The 15,504-nt window shown below is 39.7% G+C and overlaps 1 protein-coding gene across 1 annotated transcript in view; it reads left to right on the forward strand.

Moving 5' to 3' along the window:
- The first annotated feature begins 4,488 nt into the window (after window positions 1-4,488).
- The window catches only part of DCP1A (decapping mRNA 1A), a 34,687-nt gene continuing 23,671 nt past the window's right edge, over window positions 4,489-15,504 (forward strand). Inside the window, exons 1-3 of the mRNA XM_082487649.1 lie at window positions 4,489-4,629; window positions 5,672-5,712; window positions 7,502-7,629. Coding sequence (XP_082343775.1) covers window positions 4,495-4,629; window positions 5,672-5,712; window positions 7,502-7,629 — 304 coding nt within the window. The 5' untranslated portion in view covers window positions 4,489-4,494. The remainder of the gene's footprint in view (window positions 4,630-5,671; window positions 5,713-7,501; window positions 7,630-15,504) is intronic.

Genomic DNA, 15,504 nt, shown 5'->3' on the forward strand with positions numbered 1-15,504 from the left:
GTAGTCAGGCAAAGACGGATAAAAAGAAACTGATTTGGTGGCCAACAGATACTGCAGAGTATCCCAATTTTAAAAACTCTCAGGTAGAAAGGAAAAATTTTGCTGCCCTATAGCAGTGTAATGTGTATCAATTTAGAAAACTCTCTTCTAAAGGTGGGAGAAGATTTTTCAAGCTAAAAACAAATATCTGTCACCAGGAATATGTAATAAGGTACTTGTGGAAGCAGCATTATTGCAGAGAGAGCATACTGCAAGCCAGAATACCTATGAAAGGCTTATGATTCACTCGGCACTCCTAAAGAGGAGAATAATTGCCAGGAAAGGTAACTTTTCTTTACGTACATAAATGTGGTATAAACTGCTGTTGGGTAGCATACAAGGCCATTTCTGTGCTAACCTTAAAATCGCATTTACAAACAGACAGGTAACAATCTCTAGCTGTAGCAGGTTTCAGTTATCCTTTATCAGCTTGGACAATCACCACAGAAGAACTAGTTGTACAGTGAGGTATAGAAAGGAGACTGAACATCAAGAACTGTCAACCTCACCAACAGCAAAGATCAAATGTGCATTTACGGTAGAGCAAAGAATACAACAGAAGTAACCACTGTAATAAATAATAAGAAAACAAAATGCTCAGGTAATGCCTCCTGTGAAATAAAATGCTTTTTCAAACAAACGTCAATCCTTGCAAAATTCTAGCATCCCCTCTGGCCCTGTTGTTTTAACCACTTTGAAATAACAGGGAAATTTGACTCTCATAAAAAAGATAGGCTAAAGATTTGCAGGCTTGCTCAGAGAACGAAAACGACAAAGTTCATTAAGCTATTGACTAAGGAAGTTATCATCAGGACAATTTTCCCTAGCTAGGACTAAGCCCAAATAAACAGTCTGTAGAATTACAGTCATTATCACTGAAATTTAAGGTATAGATAACAATGCAATTACTAATCAATAGTCCAAGAATTGCCTGCTATTACAATACAAGGAAAAACATCTGTAAGCAAAGCAATAAAAAGTGTGCCATTTGCAAAATATCTCTTGAAACCAGAAACTTCTGACAACTGTTTCAAGTGGAAAACAGCAAAGATGATAGAATATGAGGTCTATGAGTCACTCAGATTTCCTGGACTCCACTGCACCCTAATTCAACTTTTAGTAATAACAGAAAATGCACTGCCTGGGAATGCTTACTGCATTTCTCCATCACTTTAACAGCAGCAATATATTCTTTCCTGATGATATTCAGTTAGCAAGAGAAAAACAAAGAGACTGCAGACTGAAGAATACTATTTCTGTATGAAGTCTGAAAGGAGTGACTGCAGCCCAAATAAGATTTGGGAATAGACAAGTAATCTGCTGTGTGAAAAACAGGGTCCAGAAAAAGAGTTTGTGTAACATAACTGCAAACAGCAGAGCAGACATCAATGGAGAGACCCAGCCATGCTGTCATGAGCAACTGAAGGTGTAAAAGAGGGGGTTTATTATTTCACCTACCTTAATACTGGCATGTATCAAGTAGATAATAGTACTTAGGGTAATAAATCATCATGTCCTGTCCTATAAAGCCTCAGCTGAATAACTGAAATACAGAACACAATGTTCTCTTCACTTGTTGAAATACAAATTGAATCTGTCCCACTCACAGAGAAAACAGCAAAAGGGCATAATTATGTACATCATCCCACTTCTGCCTGGTTCAGTGCAAGAATCAGCAACAGAGTGATAGATGAACCTTTCCCCAGCAGTAACTGCTGCATAGGTTCAAGGGAAGACAAAGCGATTTACAATATACAATAATCACAGAACAAGCCTGAATGGATACAAGTAACATTTCAGTTTACACTGAGGTCACAGCTTGAGTCTAAGTATACTACATACTTTGGTGTACTTCAAGGTGGAGGAAGCAGATGGCAGGCCATATGACTCATTTCTGATATAAAATATTTTATTCCAAGGCGACAACAGTGAAGAAGGGCAGGGAGAATAAATTCAGTAAAGTGAAGGACTGGAATTAGCAGATGAAGGAGGAAAACAATCCATCACCAGAAACCACCGCTTCTCTTTTTTTACTGATGCTCCTCGTGTTTCACTTTTCATTCAAGATGAAGCCAAGGAGTTTTCACACTTGAGAAGATCTTGCACAGCAGAAGACTGTCCTTTGCCGGTAAGTTTTTTGCTTTGAAAGGTACCTTTGCTTTACAGTAATCTTGCAGAAAGGAGCAGTTTGGTGCAGCTGTTTAAGATGCCATTTAAAACCAGCTCTTAAAAAAGTTTTTGTCACTTTCTTTCTGTTTCATTTGAGCCCTTACAATGTTGATTATTTCCAAACTTTAACTTCCTCACACTGTCTTTTCCTAATCTAGAGTGTTACTGAATATTAACTAGACATTTTACATCACAGTATTTTTGACATCATACTAAAGGTCATTGTATGTACGCCCTTGATGGAAAGTTTTATGGACTTTACTAACAGAACCAGTGAAAACCCACATTTTATGGATTAAATTGAGCCCTCCTGGAGTAAAACGATTAGAAGGGGATGGAAGATTTATGGAGCTCTAAGACATTCTCTATTTTTTTTATTTTTTTTTTTACTGATGCTTAGGTCTTGGGATTCAGGGGTGAGTTACTGGGATGAAGTACACAGTAATTTCGTGCCCAGATTAGATTTTTTTTGGTAGAAATGTCTTTTTACCTTGTACTAGAACTGTTTGACAACAAAACAGGTAAATTAATGTTCTCTGCAAAAACCTTTACTTTCATAATTTAAAAAATTATATTGAACTTTCTCACTGCTGGTCAGAGAGACTTTTTATGGAACCACACAACCGCTGGATCCTTGCTTATAGCTTGGGTGGGAGAGGATTATACCATAAAGCTGTATTAAAATCAGAAGTATGTCTACCTGCAATGGAGAAGAACGTGACCTGTGGTAATACAGAGCTTAGAGGAAATTCTTTACATTCTCAGAAGGGTCAGAAGGTTTCCACAAACATGCTTTTGTTTAGAAATTTACAGTCCTGTTTTTTCCTGTCAGATAGCACAAAATGCTACAAAGATAGTTGAATCTCAATGGTGTTATCTTGGAAGTCATTCATGCCTTGGTCCTAATAAATATTCTATATTTTTCTGTTCCTAAAAGCCACTAATGACTAAAAAAACCTGCAGGAACAAAGCTCAGTACACTGCATGTTACGTCGTTCTTGTTCCAGCAAACTTAAATACCTATTACATAGGACAGTTGATATGCTACTGTATCAGAGAAAAATAAAGTATTTAGTTCTAAAATTCTTTAAAAATATTGAAAATTCCTTCTCCCGCTGTGAAATATCCAGATACCAGATAATGACAAACATGTGAACAAACCACATGACCCCCAAAGTACTGGAAGATAATTCTTCCAGCCTGTGAGCCACCTCATTGCACTTCATATGCCAGCCTGCAGTAAACTCAGAAGGCTTTCTATTACTAGTGTCAGCAAATAAATAATAACTATAAAACTAAAGACCTCTTACAGTATAAACAATGCACAGATCTTTAGTTGAATCTGTTCCATTGAAATGAAGCTATTTTTTTTCATGACATGTCCAGATGTGGAGAGACAACTCAGAAGTCAACTGAAAATCTCACACAACGTGCTCGGGGGAGCAGTTACAGGGAATGGAGCTGGGCAGAGCAGCTGCTGGGATCCCTTCTTCAACAAAGGACTAAATGTGCTTTCCTCACAGCGCTGTGCAAGCTGAACGCGTCTGACAGAACCCCCTGGATGGAGCTACAGGTCTGAAAGGGCGTTGAGGTGGCAGGGAGGGAGCACAGCTCTCTGCGTGGTGGGGTACAGCAATGCTCAGTGTCTTTGGACATTCAGCAGCATGGGAGCGCAGAGGCCATTGCTCAACTCCAACAGGAGCTTGGCCAAACCTTGTAGCTGGTGGAGGCCCAGCCACTGCAGCCACTCGCCACCTGCACCATCGGGGGACACACCACAGCCCGGCCGCCACACGTAAGGTTGAACCCCATGAAGCCGATTTTCCACCCGGCCGCCGACCTGTGGCTCACGACCCTGTGCCACAAGGCCACCAACCCCTCTGTGGCAGTGGCGTGTGAACGCCAACCCTCAGCCCCGGGCCACGCGTGCCGGCAGGGGCCGGGAGCTGCCTCGGGCACCCCACGGCCGTAGGGCGCCCCCGACGCCCCGCGGCCCAGCAAGGCCCCGGCAGCTTCTGCCCCAGGGCGGCCTGGGGCACGGCAGCCGCCAAGTGGGGGAGAGGGGCGCGGGGAGGGGGATCCGCGTCCCGAGGGGGCGGGAAGGGCCTCGCTGCTCCCCGCTGCCGGGCCCGGCGGCTGCCCCGGCGCAGTCCCGTGTGGGCCCAGCCGTCGGGCGGAACGGCAGCCGCGGGGCTCGGGGTTCCGGCCGGCGGCGGGGACGGGTGCGTCGGTGACACCGCCCGGCCGCTTCTTGCCCTCCCCCGCGAGTGGCCGCTGGGATCCAAGATGGAGTCGGTGAGCAGAGCGGGGCAGGAGATCAGCCTGGCGGCCCTGAAGCAGCACGACCCGTATATCACCAGCATTGCCGACGTGACCGGCCAGGTAGCGCTCTACAGCTTTAGCCCGAAGGCCAACGAGTGGGTAAGTCCGGAGGAGCAGGCCTCGCTCTTCCCGCGCCCGGGCCGGGCCGGGGGGCGGCGGCGGCGGCGGCTCCGCGGCCCCGGGCAGAGCGTTCGCTTTCGTGGCGGGCCGGGCCGGGCCGGGCCGGACCTCCGGTCGCCTGCGCCCCAGCAGCCGTCTGGCCCGGGGGCTCTGGCCGGGGCTGCTCTCCGCCGGGGGGGGGTTGGGGTTTGGGCGCCTTCCCCCCGCCGGGGTGCCGGCCCCGAAGGGCGCCTGTGCCAGGAGAGGAGAGGAGAGGATCGGATCTTGGTGGCCGTTGCTGGGTTGACTTTTTTTAGTGTGTTTTTGTTTTTGTGTTTATTTTGGGTTTGTTGTTGTTGTTTTTAATTCTAATTTATTGTTGTTCTCGTGTGTGGAACAGAGCCCTAATTCAGGACGAGTGGGGTTTGAGAAATGTTAGTATTTGTTGTTGCAGTAAAACACGGTTTCTGCTTGACAACCAGTTTTATCACAAAACTATAAAAATGGAAATATGTGGAAGTTGAGGTACTGGTGCACAGCACTGGAGCCACACAGCTTTCTGTGCTTGCGGGTCACAAGCACGTGGTAGAGGTTACTTTGAAAACTTAAGTATGAAACAGACATGGTCCATAGTTAAATTGTTTTGTCATTGGCTGTGCTGTCATCGAAATAACAGATGGGGAAGGCAACCTGTCTGATATTGGCAGACAAATGGACTGTCCATATTTAAAATACAGAGGTGTGAGAAAGATGTTCAGGTCTGACCGGTTGGGCTCAGCATAGGGAAGTTGTAGAATGCTGTATGTCACATCACCAGATTGATAGCATGAACAATATCTTCTGGCAATGGGTTTTATTACCTAATCTTACTAAGAAAAAATATGTAGCTTCTGAAAATAAGAGTTCATATTTTTAGTCCTCTGATGTCAAGCCTCATGGAAAGATAAGGATATTGTAAATCTCTGTAATTAAAATGCTATGCAAAAGCTAAGTAACTGTGTGAACAAGTATATCCTTTAAATGCAATTGCGGTCTTTTGTAGGAGAAAACCGACATAGAAGGGACCTTATTTGTGTACAGAAGGTAAGAGTTTTCATGTGGGTTTTTTTCCTTTTTCTTTCCTTAAGAAAACAAACCTCACGTGGTTTCATATGTATCTTTCATACTGAATTTACTGCATCCAGTAAACTCAAAATTACTTACTTGCCCAGCTGTTAATCTCTGTGTACTCATTTGAAAAGAAGAAACTTTACAGATAGGTGAATAGCTATCAAAAGCACCTAAAAGTACTGCTTAAAAATGAGAAAACTTGATGAACCCTGCATATGTATCCACACAAAAAACTAATTTATCAAGCTTATTTTGTTAATCCAATAGCATTTGTTAATGTATTGAGTTTGTTAAATGCTGTCTTCCTTGGTCTACTGAAATCCATAAAGCTGACTATGAAAACAATACAGATGACAAATTAAATAATCTGTTTTAACTTAATTTCTTCCATTTCCTGGGAGAAAGTTGGAGATCTGCTACTGTATTGTTTTGGGGGCTACTTGATTTCCTCATCAAATTGATGAAAGAAACTTCCAATTATATGGGATGAGGGAAAACAGTGTGGGGGAAGGCCAGCAAATAAAGCCAATCATGGATTTAAGTTTTAAATTACAGGCAAATAAAAAATCTAGCAATGAAATAACACTCTGTTGAATGTAAGAAATATAAATAATGCAGACTTAACCTATCCTGAGACAGACTGTTCCAGACTAGGTCATTACAATATTTTATCCTGGCACTGTGAAGAGATACTAGTAATCAGTTCCTATCTACTTGGCTTTAGCTCCAAGCTTGCAAATACTTGGTGAAAGAAAGCCAACCAAACTAAAAAACAACCAAAAAAACCCTAAGCAAAAAGTTTCCTTGTGACTAGCCAATTATTATAAACAAGTTCTGTAGGCACATTAAAAGACTAACTTGTGATGGTAGAGATTGTTTGCCCCCTCCTCAGAAGCTCTTGACAGATTTTGTTGTTGATCATTTGGTAAAGGTGGCCACATTGTTACAGAAATTTTAACACGAGCTGATTATATCTGATTTTTACCCTGCTTCTGTCATGCTGCTGTGTTGATTACATGACTGCTTACAGTCACAGCTGAGCATGCTGATGTGACATTCATGCAGCAAGAGGAAACTGATCTAAAACTATCTTGAACTTCCAGTGCTTGCTTGCTTGATGTTTTCTGTTTCCACCTGGTGTCTAGCAAAAATCTAGGTAATAAAAATTGTTTCACCAAGCAATACAATTCTGAATAACTTAATATCTACTTTTAGGACACCAAGATAAGTCTTTATTTTAAGAGCCTTCCTTTAGGAAGAAATTACTTCTTCTGGTTCCTCTCCAAGTGTATTTCATGTTATTTAAGCTAACATCTTTTTTTTTATTATTATTTTTGCACCTGTTTACAGTAAGGTAAATGTTGTACCATAAATGGCCTGTTTTTTTCTCATCTAATAAAAGATTCTGAAATGCCTCAAAACCATCTTGCATGAAGTACTGAATACATTTGCATTTTAATCCTGGACCTGCCCTGGTTTTTTTAATAGATTTTTTTGAGGCATATCTTTGATTCAGCAGTTTAGCAGTGTAGAACTTTAATGTTAATCCTAATCCTACTATGAGGTAAATGTGGCTTTAAAATGAAATTAGTTGGCATGACAAGAAATGGCATAGAAGAACAACTGTTAGAGCTTCAGGACTGCTAAAGCTTCAGCTAATAAAGCAATGGAGATTTGAAGATTAAATCATAACTCTGTTTCAGAAAGTTGTATACACTGATCAAGGTATTAATTCTTGTCTTTGTTTTAATTGAAACAATAGATCAGCTTCTCCTTATCATGGTTTTACAATAGTGAATCGACTGAACATGCACAACCTGGTTGAACCAGTAAATAAAGATTTGGAGTTTCAGCTCCATGAACCTTTTCTTCTCTACAGAAATGCTAGCTGTGAGTATAACTTTCTTCTATCCGTGTAAACTTCGTGTTCTGTTTTTTAACCTAGACCACTTCTGATTACTGTGATGTCTGTTTCAAGTATAATGTAATGGGGCAGGTTCCAGGGTAATGTTTGGTGTTTTCTGTCTACAGTGCTAGGTTTACTTAAATAGCTGGGGTATTGTATTATGTTATGATGACTGCCTGCTGTCAATAGAAAGAGAATATACTAAGAAAGTTCAATATTGCTATATTCTTTTTAATTAATGATCTGATAGGTTTAATCTAAACATATACATGGTGCTATAGCATTAATAAAAAACTATGAAAGAATAGCGACGATGATAGATTTTGAAAGTATTTAACACCATGAACAGTCAAAGGACTTCCTCTTTTGCAAGCGAAAAATTAAATACTAATCAGTACTTGCCCGAAGAAGTCGAGAAGATTGCTCAGCTCTAGGTTGGAGGTTTCTTTCTTCACAATAGGTTTTGGACTCAGAAGATAGATGTCTATACTAAATTTCCTGGAGTTTAGACTCTAGCAAATCTGGATGTTAGGATAATCGTTACACAGAGTGGTAAAATAGTAGTCAGTATCATCTTGCTGCTTTTTGAATTCTAGTAGTGTTTTGGGTATCAGTTTTGCTTCAGAGTCCTAGTGTACTGTGTTCCAATTAGGTACACGCTAACAGTTACTCCAAAGAGGTCAAAGTATAAATTACGTAGCCCTTAAATAGAGGAGGGAGTATATGTGTATATGAAATTCACATTAGTTTAAGTAGATAAATAAAAGTCACTCCACAGAGCAGAGGGTCCTCCTGGTACAAAGGTATAATTTCATGTCCTCTTTTTGAGGCAAAATACTTGATACTAGTTTGCTGCTGCCTAGTGACAGGTTCCCCTTACTGAATTACTTGGAGAACCTGTATGCTGTCTGAATACTGTACTTCCTCAACACCACGTCTTCTTCCTATTGGAATGTCCCCTTGAATTACAGATCGGAACAGTGCTTTGGCTATGCTTCAGTGTACCTAAAAGAACAGTCAAATGTTACTCCCTTACTGTTCCCCCCTTGGAAAGCCTCTAGGATCTGTGGAGAGTAGGATAGATTCCATTATGGTGACAAAAGAACAGCTTAAGGTAGGTGGTTTCCTCTGTTTAATAGTCTTAGCAATCCTTCTGTAAGTGTCATGCGGAGGAAAAAGTCAAAACTTCTCAGTAAGGCGAGAAGTCTAGGAGGTGAGGTAAGTAAATGACTGGCAAGAAATTGCGGGGGGAAATACTGCATTGAGTTCGATGTTTAAGCAGGTTGCCTGGTTTGGAAGAGGAGCTGTAGATGATGGTTGTAGGGGTAGGAAGGCAGATGAGGTGGCAATAGAGGAAAGAATATGCAGTTGACATAAGGGAAGCAGGAAGTTGAGTCATTTGTTGGAACTGCTGATGATATCAGGAAGCAGGAGCTGCTGAGGAATTACCATGGTGTATTCTAGTGGGAGTGCCTAGAGGATCACTTAGAGGAAGGTAGACTGTGTGTGAGTTCATCAGAAACCCCTAGAGCTAATTATATGCCTTTCTCTCATTGATAAAAGCCCTCCTTTTCCTATGGGACGCTATTGTGTAAGATATGTGGGAGGCTCATGGGACTTAGGATAGAGATGACATAGAAAAGTATGAGGAAGGAAGGAATTCATACAAAGATGAGGGAGGAAAACATAGACTGGATACAGGAAATAATTGCATTCTGAAGTAATCAAGCATATTTTTTTCCTCTTATCTTTCCCATTGTTATTTTAAAATACTTTGGTTGGAAACTATCCTTTATTTCATCACTCTGCTTTATGTCCTGGAAGAGCGTGGTAGCATGCCCAGAAACAACAAACCCTGATTGCAAATTGGAAATGTTCAGTGTAGTTTGTATGTCACTAGGTATTTCCCTGAGTGCCACAGATAAGCAGTAGATCAGTTTTTGTGTGCTCTGCTAGTGTTCGCTTTGTTTGACCAGAAGCTTAAAAGCATAGAAAACAGCATCTAAGCTTTTTATTCCTTGCGATTTCAGTGCTGCTAACTCTCCTACATTTTGCATTTAGGTGTTGTGTTTTGGATTTTTTTCCTTATATGCAGTTTCCTAAATTTTTCTGACCTCTGTATCCTGAATTAGCTAGAAAAAAATAAATTATGTGATCGAAATATTCAGTGTTATATCAGTTTGCCTCCATCTGCAGAGTATTTGTGAAACTTAAACAAAAAAAAAAGAAAACAACAACAACAACAAAAAAAGCCATTAGGATTGATTTGAATTTTCAAATTTCAACATGTATGTATTTTATTTGTGTGGGTAGATTAGACGATTCTTGTCCAAGTTCTTTTCATGCAGAAGGGTGTCCACTTCATGCCTGCTGGCATGAAAAAACTTTGCATTTTTGGGGACTAATTCAATTAGAAGTTTTAAGCCAAAGGTTAATGTAATGCATATCTCTAATGGCTTCATGTGGAGTTCTTCTGAGATCCTTTAATTACTGAAAGAGGATGGACTGCTAGGTTGTGCAAGGAGAAACTACCTGTTGCACAGAGTGTTGGCAACAGCCCTATTTCTTGTAGAGTGTTTTTTCTTGTATCCTGCTTGAGGAAATCTACTGTGATTATTAGAAACTCTTAAGAGCAAGTTGTCCTGCTAACACTGCTGAATGATTGAATTGATTATTCTGTTTCCACAGCTTATGGATGGGAAGTGGTTCGGCCTACCTGATAAAAACCTAAAATAATGTTTGTCTCTGCCAAACAGCAGTATTAATAAACATCTTTTGTACCTTTATATTTAGGTTGTAGCAGGATCAATGACAAATCGTGGTTTAGGCTTCCCCAGGGTATGGTAGAAACAGTAGATGGTAAAAGCAAAATTATGCCACCACATATTTGGGGAAGGTTCCATGTATCATACTCAGTTATAAAGATTGTTGACTACTGTTTTATAAACTTCGCATTTTCACTTTGTTCTGGGATTCTGTCTTGACTTAAGAAAATAATAAGGGCAGTCTGTTATGTATACCACATCAGACCTCTGGCATTTCTGTCTTAAATGGCATGAGAGCTGTTCTGAGTATATCAAGTGATGTACTCAAGTCTATGCAGAGCTGCTAACAAGTGATATGAAAAACTTTGCAAGCAGTATATAAATATTATTTTTTCTTGGTTGGAGGCTATGCAAATGATTTGCCTGTCATGCTAGGTGATAATATTTTTGGTGGGTTTTACCATTCTTTTATAGTTTGATTTGTTCAAATACTTATTTTTTAATATACAGTGGAATTTTTAGTTTGCTGTGTATCAGAACTTACTTTTGTTAAGCTGTAGATATGAGATCCTTTATCCAATTGCACAAAGGCTTTTTCATACTTTTAGAACAAGAGTAGGTAATTGCCATGTTATTCTCACAGGAAAGGAGGCCTGACTTATCTTTCATTGTTGGGGGGGAGGGTGTTCCCCTCTTTTTGCAAGGTGGAATATAAAGGAGTATTTCATGGGTATTCTGAAAGAAGAATAGACCAAGTGATACAGTACCTTTCTTGTATCTACCTTTTGTTGTCTTCCATTTCACCCAGTGAACACAACTGAGTCAATTTGTTATTAGTTATTGTGGTTAGATGTAAGATATGTAGAGGCTTCTACACACCCCACCCCACCCCCGAAAATAATACCTTTTTAATATTCAGCCATTAATGGGGAAATGTTTCCCAACTCCAGACTTCTTTTTCTCAGAATCATTCTGGCTACGTAATATTGTTCAAGCCCCAAAAGAATACTTAAACACAAAAATTGTGAGAAAAGCTTTGTCTACTTTGAAAGTTGTGTATAATGCTGCCTGAAAAGTTACACCATTTATTCATGAGGCATCAGATTCTAAAGCAAAAATGACAGGGGGTGTGACTAAGAAGCTGTGAGACATTATACCAGTTACTGTGGTAAATAAAAAAAAAAAGTTATTCTACTTTTCATTGTTCGAGAGAATTAAAGAAAACAAATATCTCCAAATGTGAACAAATCAAGAAATTAGGTCAATTTCTTTTAATTTCAGTAATGTACAATATTTTTAATTTAGAATTCCTCTTAAAAGGTAGATTTTTTTTTTTTTAGATTATACTTCATACTTAATGTGCTATTTATTATTGCTTAATCTGGAATATGTGTTGACAGGTACACTTGATCCCTGTCTAACTTTCCCTCTGGATGTATGCATATTCTTTATAGTATTCAGAGTATTTGTTCGTGAAGCACTGGATCCCATTGACCTATATTTTTAATGAACCTAAGCTTGTTTCCTCTTGTCTGTATTTTGTGAAAAGTATGTTAGACTGTTTAAAAAAATGCATACAGTTCTGCCAGTAGCAATAATAACAGTCCAATCTGAAAGTTCAGTACTTTCTTTCAATCTGTAACGTGAGAATCTGTAATGTAAAGCTGATAGTTGATATAGTTTGCTTAATAATAGAGTATAACTCTTCAAAGTTTTAAACAATGGCCAACTCACCTCTTAAAGTCTGCAAGAAGTATTCTTCTAAGTCTTTCTCGTTTATAACTTTCCCGCTGTATCGGTGGCGTTGGTCTTGATTAAAAGGCTTTTTAATCCAAGCTAGTTCATTTGGGAGGCCAGGCAGGTTGATTTCCATGGTCCTGAAAAGACAGATGCTAAGCATAAAACTTGGGTATCAAAATAAATAGTCCTGTGGCATTTTTGCTTTGTTTTTTTTTCTTATTATTCCTGTCCAAGGCTAAGGTTTAATAAAACAAAAATAATGGATTTTTGGAGAGGTTTTAGGTTTTTTACATTTAAGTGTAAAGCTCAGTTACAAAGTGCTGTCTTCTGGCCTTGATGTATTATCAATTAACTTGCAACTCCTTTTGCTTTTGCTGTTCTGAATACATTATTTCAAATGGCTTTCAAAATTCTTTGACAGAGCTCCTAACTGGTTTCAAAACAGGGCATCTTTACTGGTAAGGAAAGTCTCTCGTTATCACCTTTGCTCCCGGCTGGCAACGCGTTAAGTGTAACGTTTCTCTGTGATTGCCAAAGCTGAACGGCTCTCCAGCAAGCGCATTAACCCAGTCGTTTAGTCTGAGATAAGGCAGGAGCCTGTTCTTGATACCTTTATAGCAGAAGCAGCCATGCAAGCTAGGGGGAGGGGAGGAACCATTGAAAGCTGTTAAGAAGTTCTAAAAATACTTTGTTTGACCTGAAAGATAGCACTCTAACTGGAAGGGGTTTTCCGCTCTGGTTCAGTGTTGCAAAGTAGTAATCCCTCTGGTTCCGCACTATGCTTTGTCAGATGGCAGTTTGTTAAAGTGTTCCTGGTCTCGGATGCTGTTTGTCACCTGCCAAATTACTCCAGTGCAACTGCTTGTGGGATTGTGCTGTGAACTGTATTTGTGAAATGGCCTTAGATATTCAAAACTATAAGAAAGGGAGGGACTTTTTCATTAATTCTAATGATTTATAAATCTGTGTGGCAGGCTAATGTTTAAATTGAGGAAAAAATGAATAGTGAATGAGGAATCTCTGTGAAGTAGATATTGGAGCAGAGTGACTGAGGAGAGGTGGCATTTCGGGCTAACCTTGCTACTGGAAGAAATAGGAGCTTTGAGAGATTGTTTTATGTGCTTATTGCATTATGCCTTAAACTCTATTTGAAGTGTAAAATGATGCATATATGTGCTTTGCTTTATGGGAGTGAGATTGTTTTGATTTCCATGATTACTTTATGGGATGGGTGTCAAAATACAAGGCTTTCCAAAGAGAGTTTGAAAGGTAACTGTGCCCCACTCCCAGTTCTGCTTCATTGTATAGCAACATCTAAATTGGAACTGCAAAATACAACTTTTCTCTGTCCTCTGTCATCTCTTCCAGCTAGTTAAGGTAACCTCTAAACAGATCATCTTTTTGAATGAGGTGAAGCTGTATCGGCACAGATGGCTAAATTGCCTAAGGCAGGAGAGTGATAGGTCTGGAATCTCTGAAACTGGCAGTGCTGATAAGTCCCGTGTAGCTTCTTCCAGCATAGCGTTCTTGGGCTACAGTTTCATGAACATTTTAACAGTTTTGCCGCCTCGTGGTGCCCCCAGCTTCTTGTTTCTGCCCTCTCTGTTGTGCTAGATAGCATGTTTGTGAAGCTGATGGACAAGCAGTAATAAGGAACAGGTCTGGACTAAAATGTATCCAGCTGACATCAGGGACAGGAGTGAGTTGAGGTAGAATGAGTTAATGGCAAATCTGTGGGAATGTAAGGGTGGTGACACTGCTTCTTTATGCTTACTTAAAATGAAAATTGAAGTGAAACTACAGCTTTGGGATGCAACTTCATTTTATGTTGTCAAAGAGTGAGGCCTCTCTCTCACTGTGGCCCTTTGCTATCCCCGCTCTTAATCCAGATCTACTAACTGGGCAGCATTGGAACTGCTGACTGCCCCACGAGCAATGGGAGCCCAATGTAGGAGAGAGTAAGGCCTTCCTTTTGGTGTAATTAGGCTGTTAGACCTGAGCAGGAGGAGTTTCATAATGCTTTTGTTTTCTGAAAAATCTCTTTTCTCCCATAGCAGTTTTAATGATTGATTCAGGCAAGTTTGGAGAGAAGTTGAGCGTTATGTGTTTAGATAAATATTTGCAGTTCAGTGTTTCTAATAAAAATGTTGATGTCTGAGAAGAATGTAGATAAAGATAACTGATGACTTCTTTTAATTTTATGACATTTGCTTTGTCTGTGATATGGGTTACTTGTGACTTCATGTGTGTCAAAATGTAGTGTGAATCCAGCTGAAAGATATTACTCCTGATGATTGCAACTACTTCTACTTGACTGTTAAAGATGCTGCCCAGCATTCAGTGGAGAAAAGCTGGATGGAAAGTGTTGAACTAGGTGGAAGAATGAGTCACTTAGTTTAGTGACTTCTGTTGGATGAAACTCTTAAAAGAATTGCTGTAGAAAGACATGCCATTAGACATATGAACATTCAGCTGATGTTTATGCTGGTTGTAGTAAAAAGATCACAGATTTGAAAAGAACTGGTAAATACCAACTCTGTTTTTTAATAAAAGAATGATCATAGCTAAAGTTGTCTGCATGTATGAAGTGTATCAAATATAGTAGTGCAGTTGGGACATACGCACGTGCTTCTGGGGCAAGCGAGCTGAACTGATAGTACAAATGAGTCCTCCTTTGAAAAGAGGAAGGTAAACATTCCAGCCTGTTGTACCATATCTGAGTTCATGCCTGAGTTTACTTGCTCATAATCTGCTTTACATCCTTGTAATACTGTTAATGTTTTGCAGTGGCTCTCTATGATTGCTTGCCAGTAGTACAAAGTGGAAAAAAGCCTGATACTCTGCACACCACGGAGATTTGGATCTACTTCTGGACTTGTGTAGGCCTGTTTCTGGCAGAATTGAGTGTGACCTTTATCATTTGTCCCATTAAGATATCATTATAGGTTCCTTATCTTCATTTCTTCAGCAAGTATGCTTTTGAAGAAGCTTTCTTCTCTTGGCAGTTTGCCTGATAATGGAGTTAGGGAAGGCAAAGAGTTTCCTTTAGTGTTAAAATATGGTACATGACTAAAGTAGTAGCTCAAACTGGAAACATTTTCAGGTTTCTATGCAGTAGCCAATCCAGTTGTATTAAACTAAATATTAATAAATATTTCATAAGCATTGACTACATGTATTAAATGCCTTCTTTTATTGACTTATGTCTTTTTTTAAGAAGAAAGTTCCTTAAATTTGTTCTGTATTGATTTCTTTATGACTTGAAAAGCTTTTTTGTCTGTTACTTAAACTGTAACTTCTAAAGAAACAAGCACCCAAATGGATACAGTTGTTATTTAATGAAATTTTAAAAAA

The sequence above is a fragment of the Vanellus vanellus genome, assembly GCF_965231255.1.
Source record: "Vanellus vanellus genome assembly, chromosome: 9".
NCBI lineage: Eukaryota > Metazoa > Chordata > Aves > Charadriiformes > Charadriidae > Vanellus > Vanellus vanellus.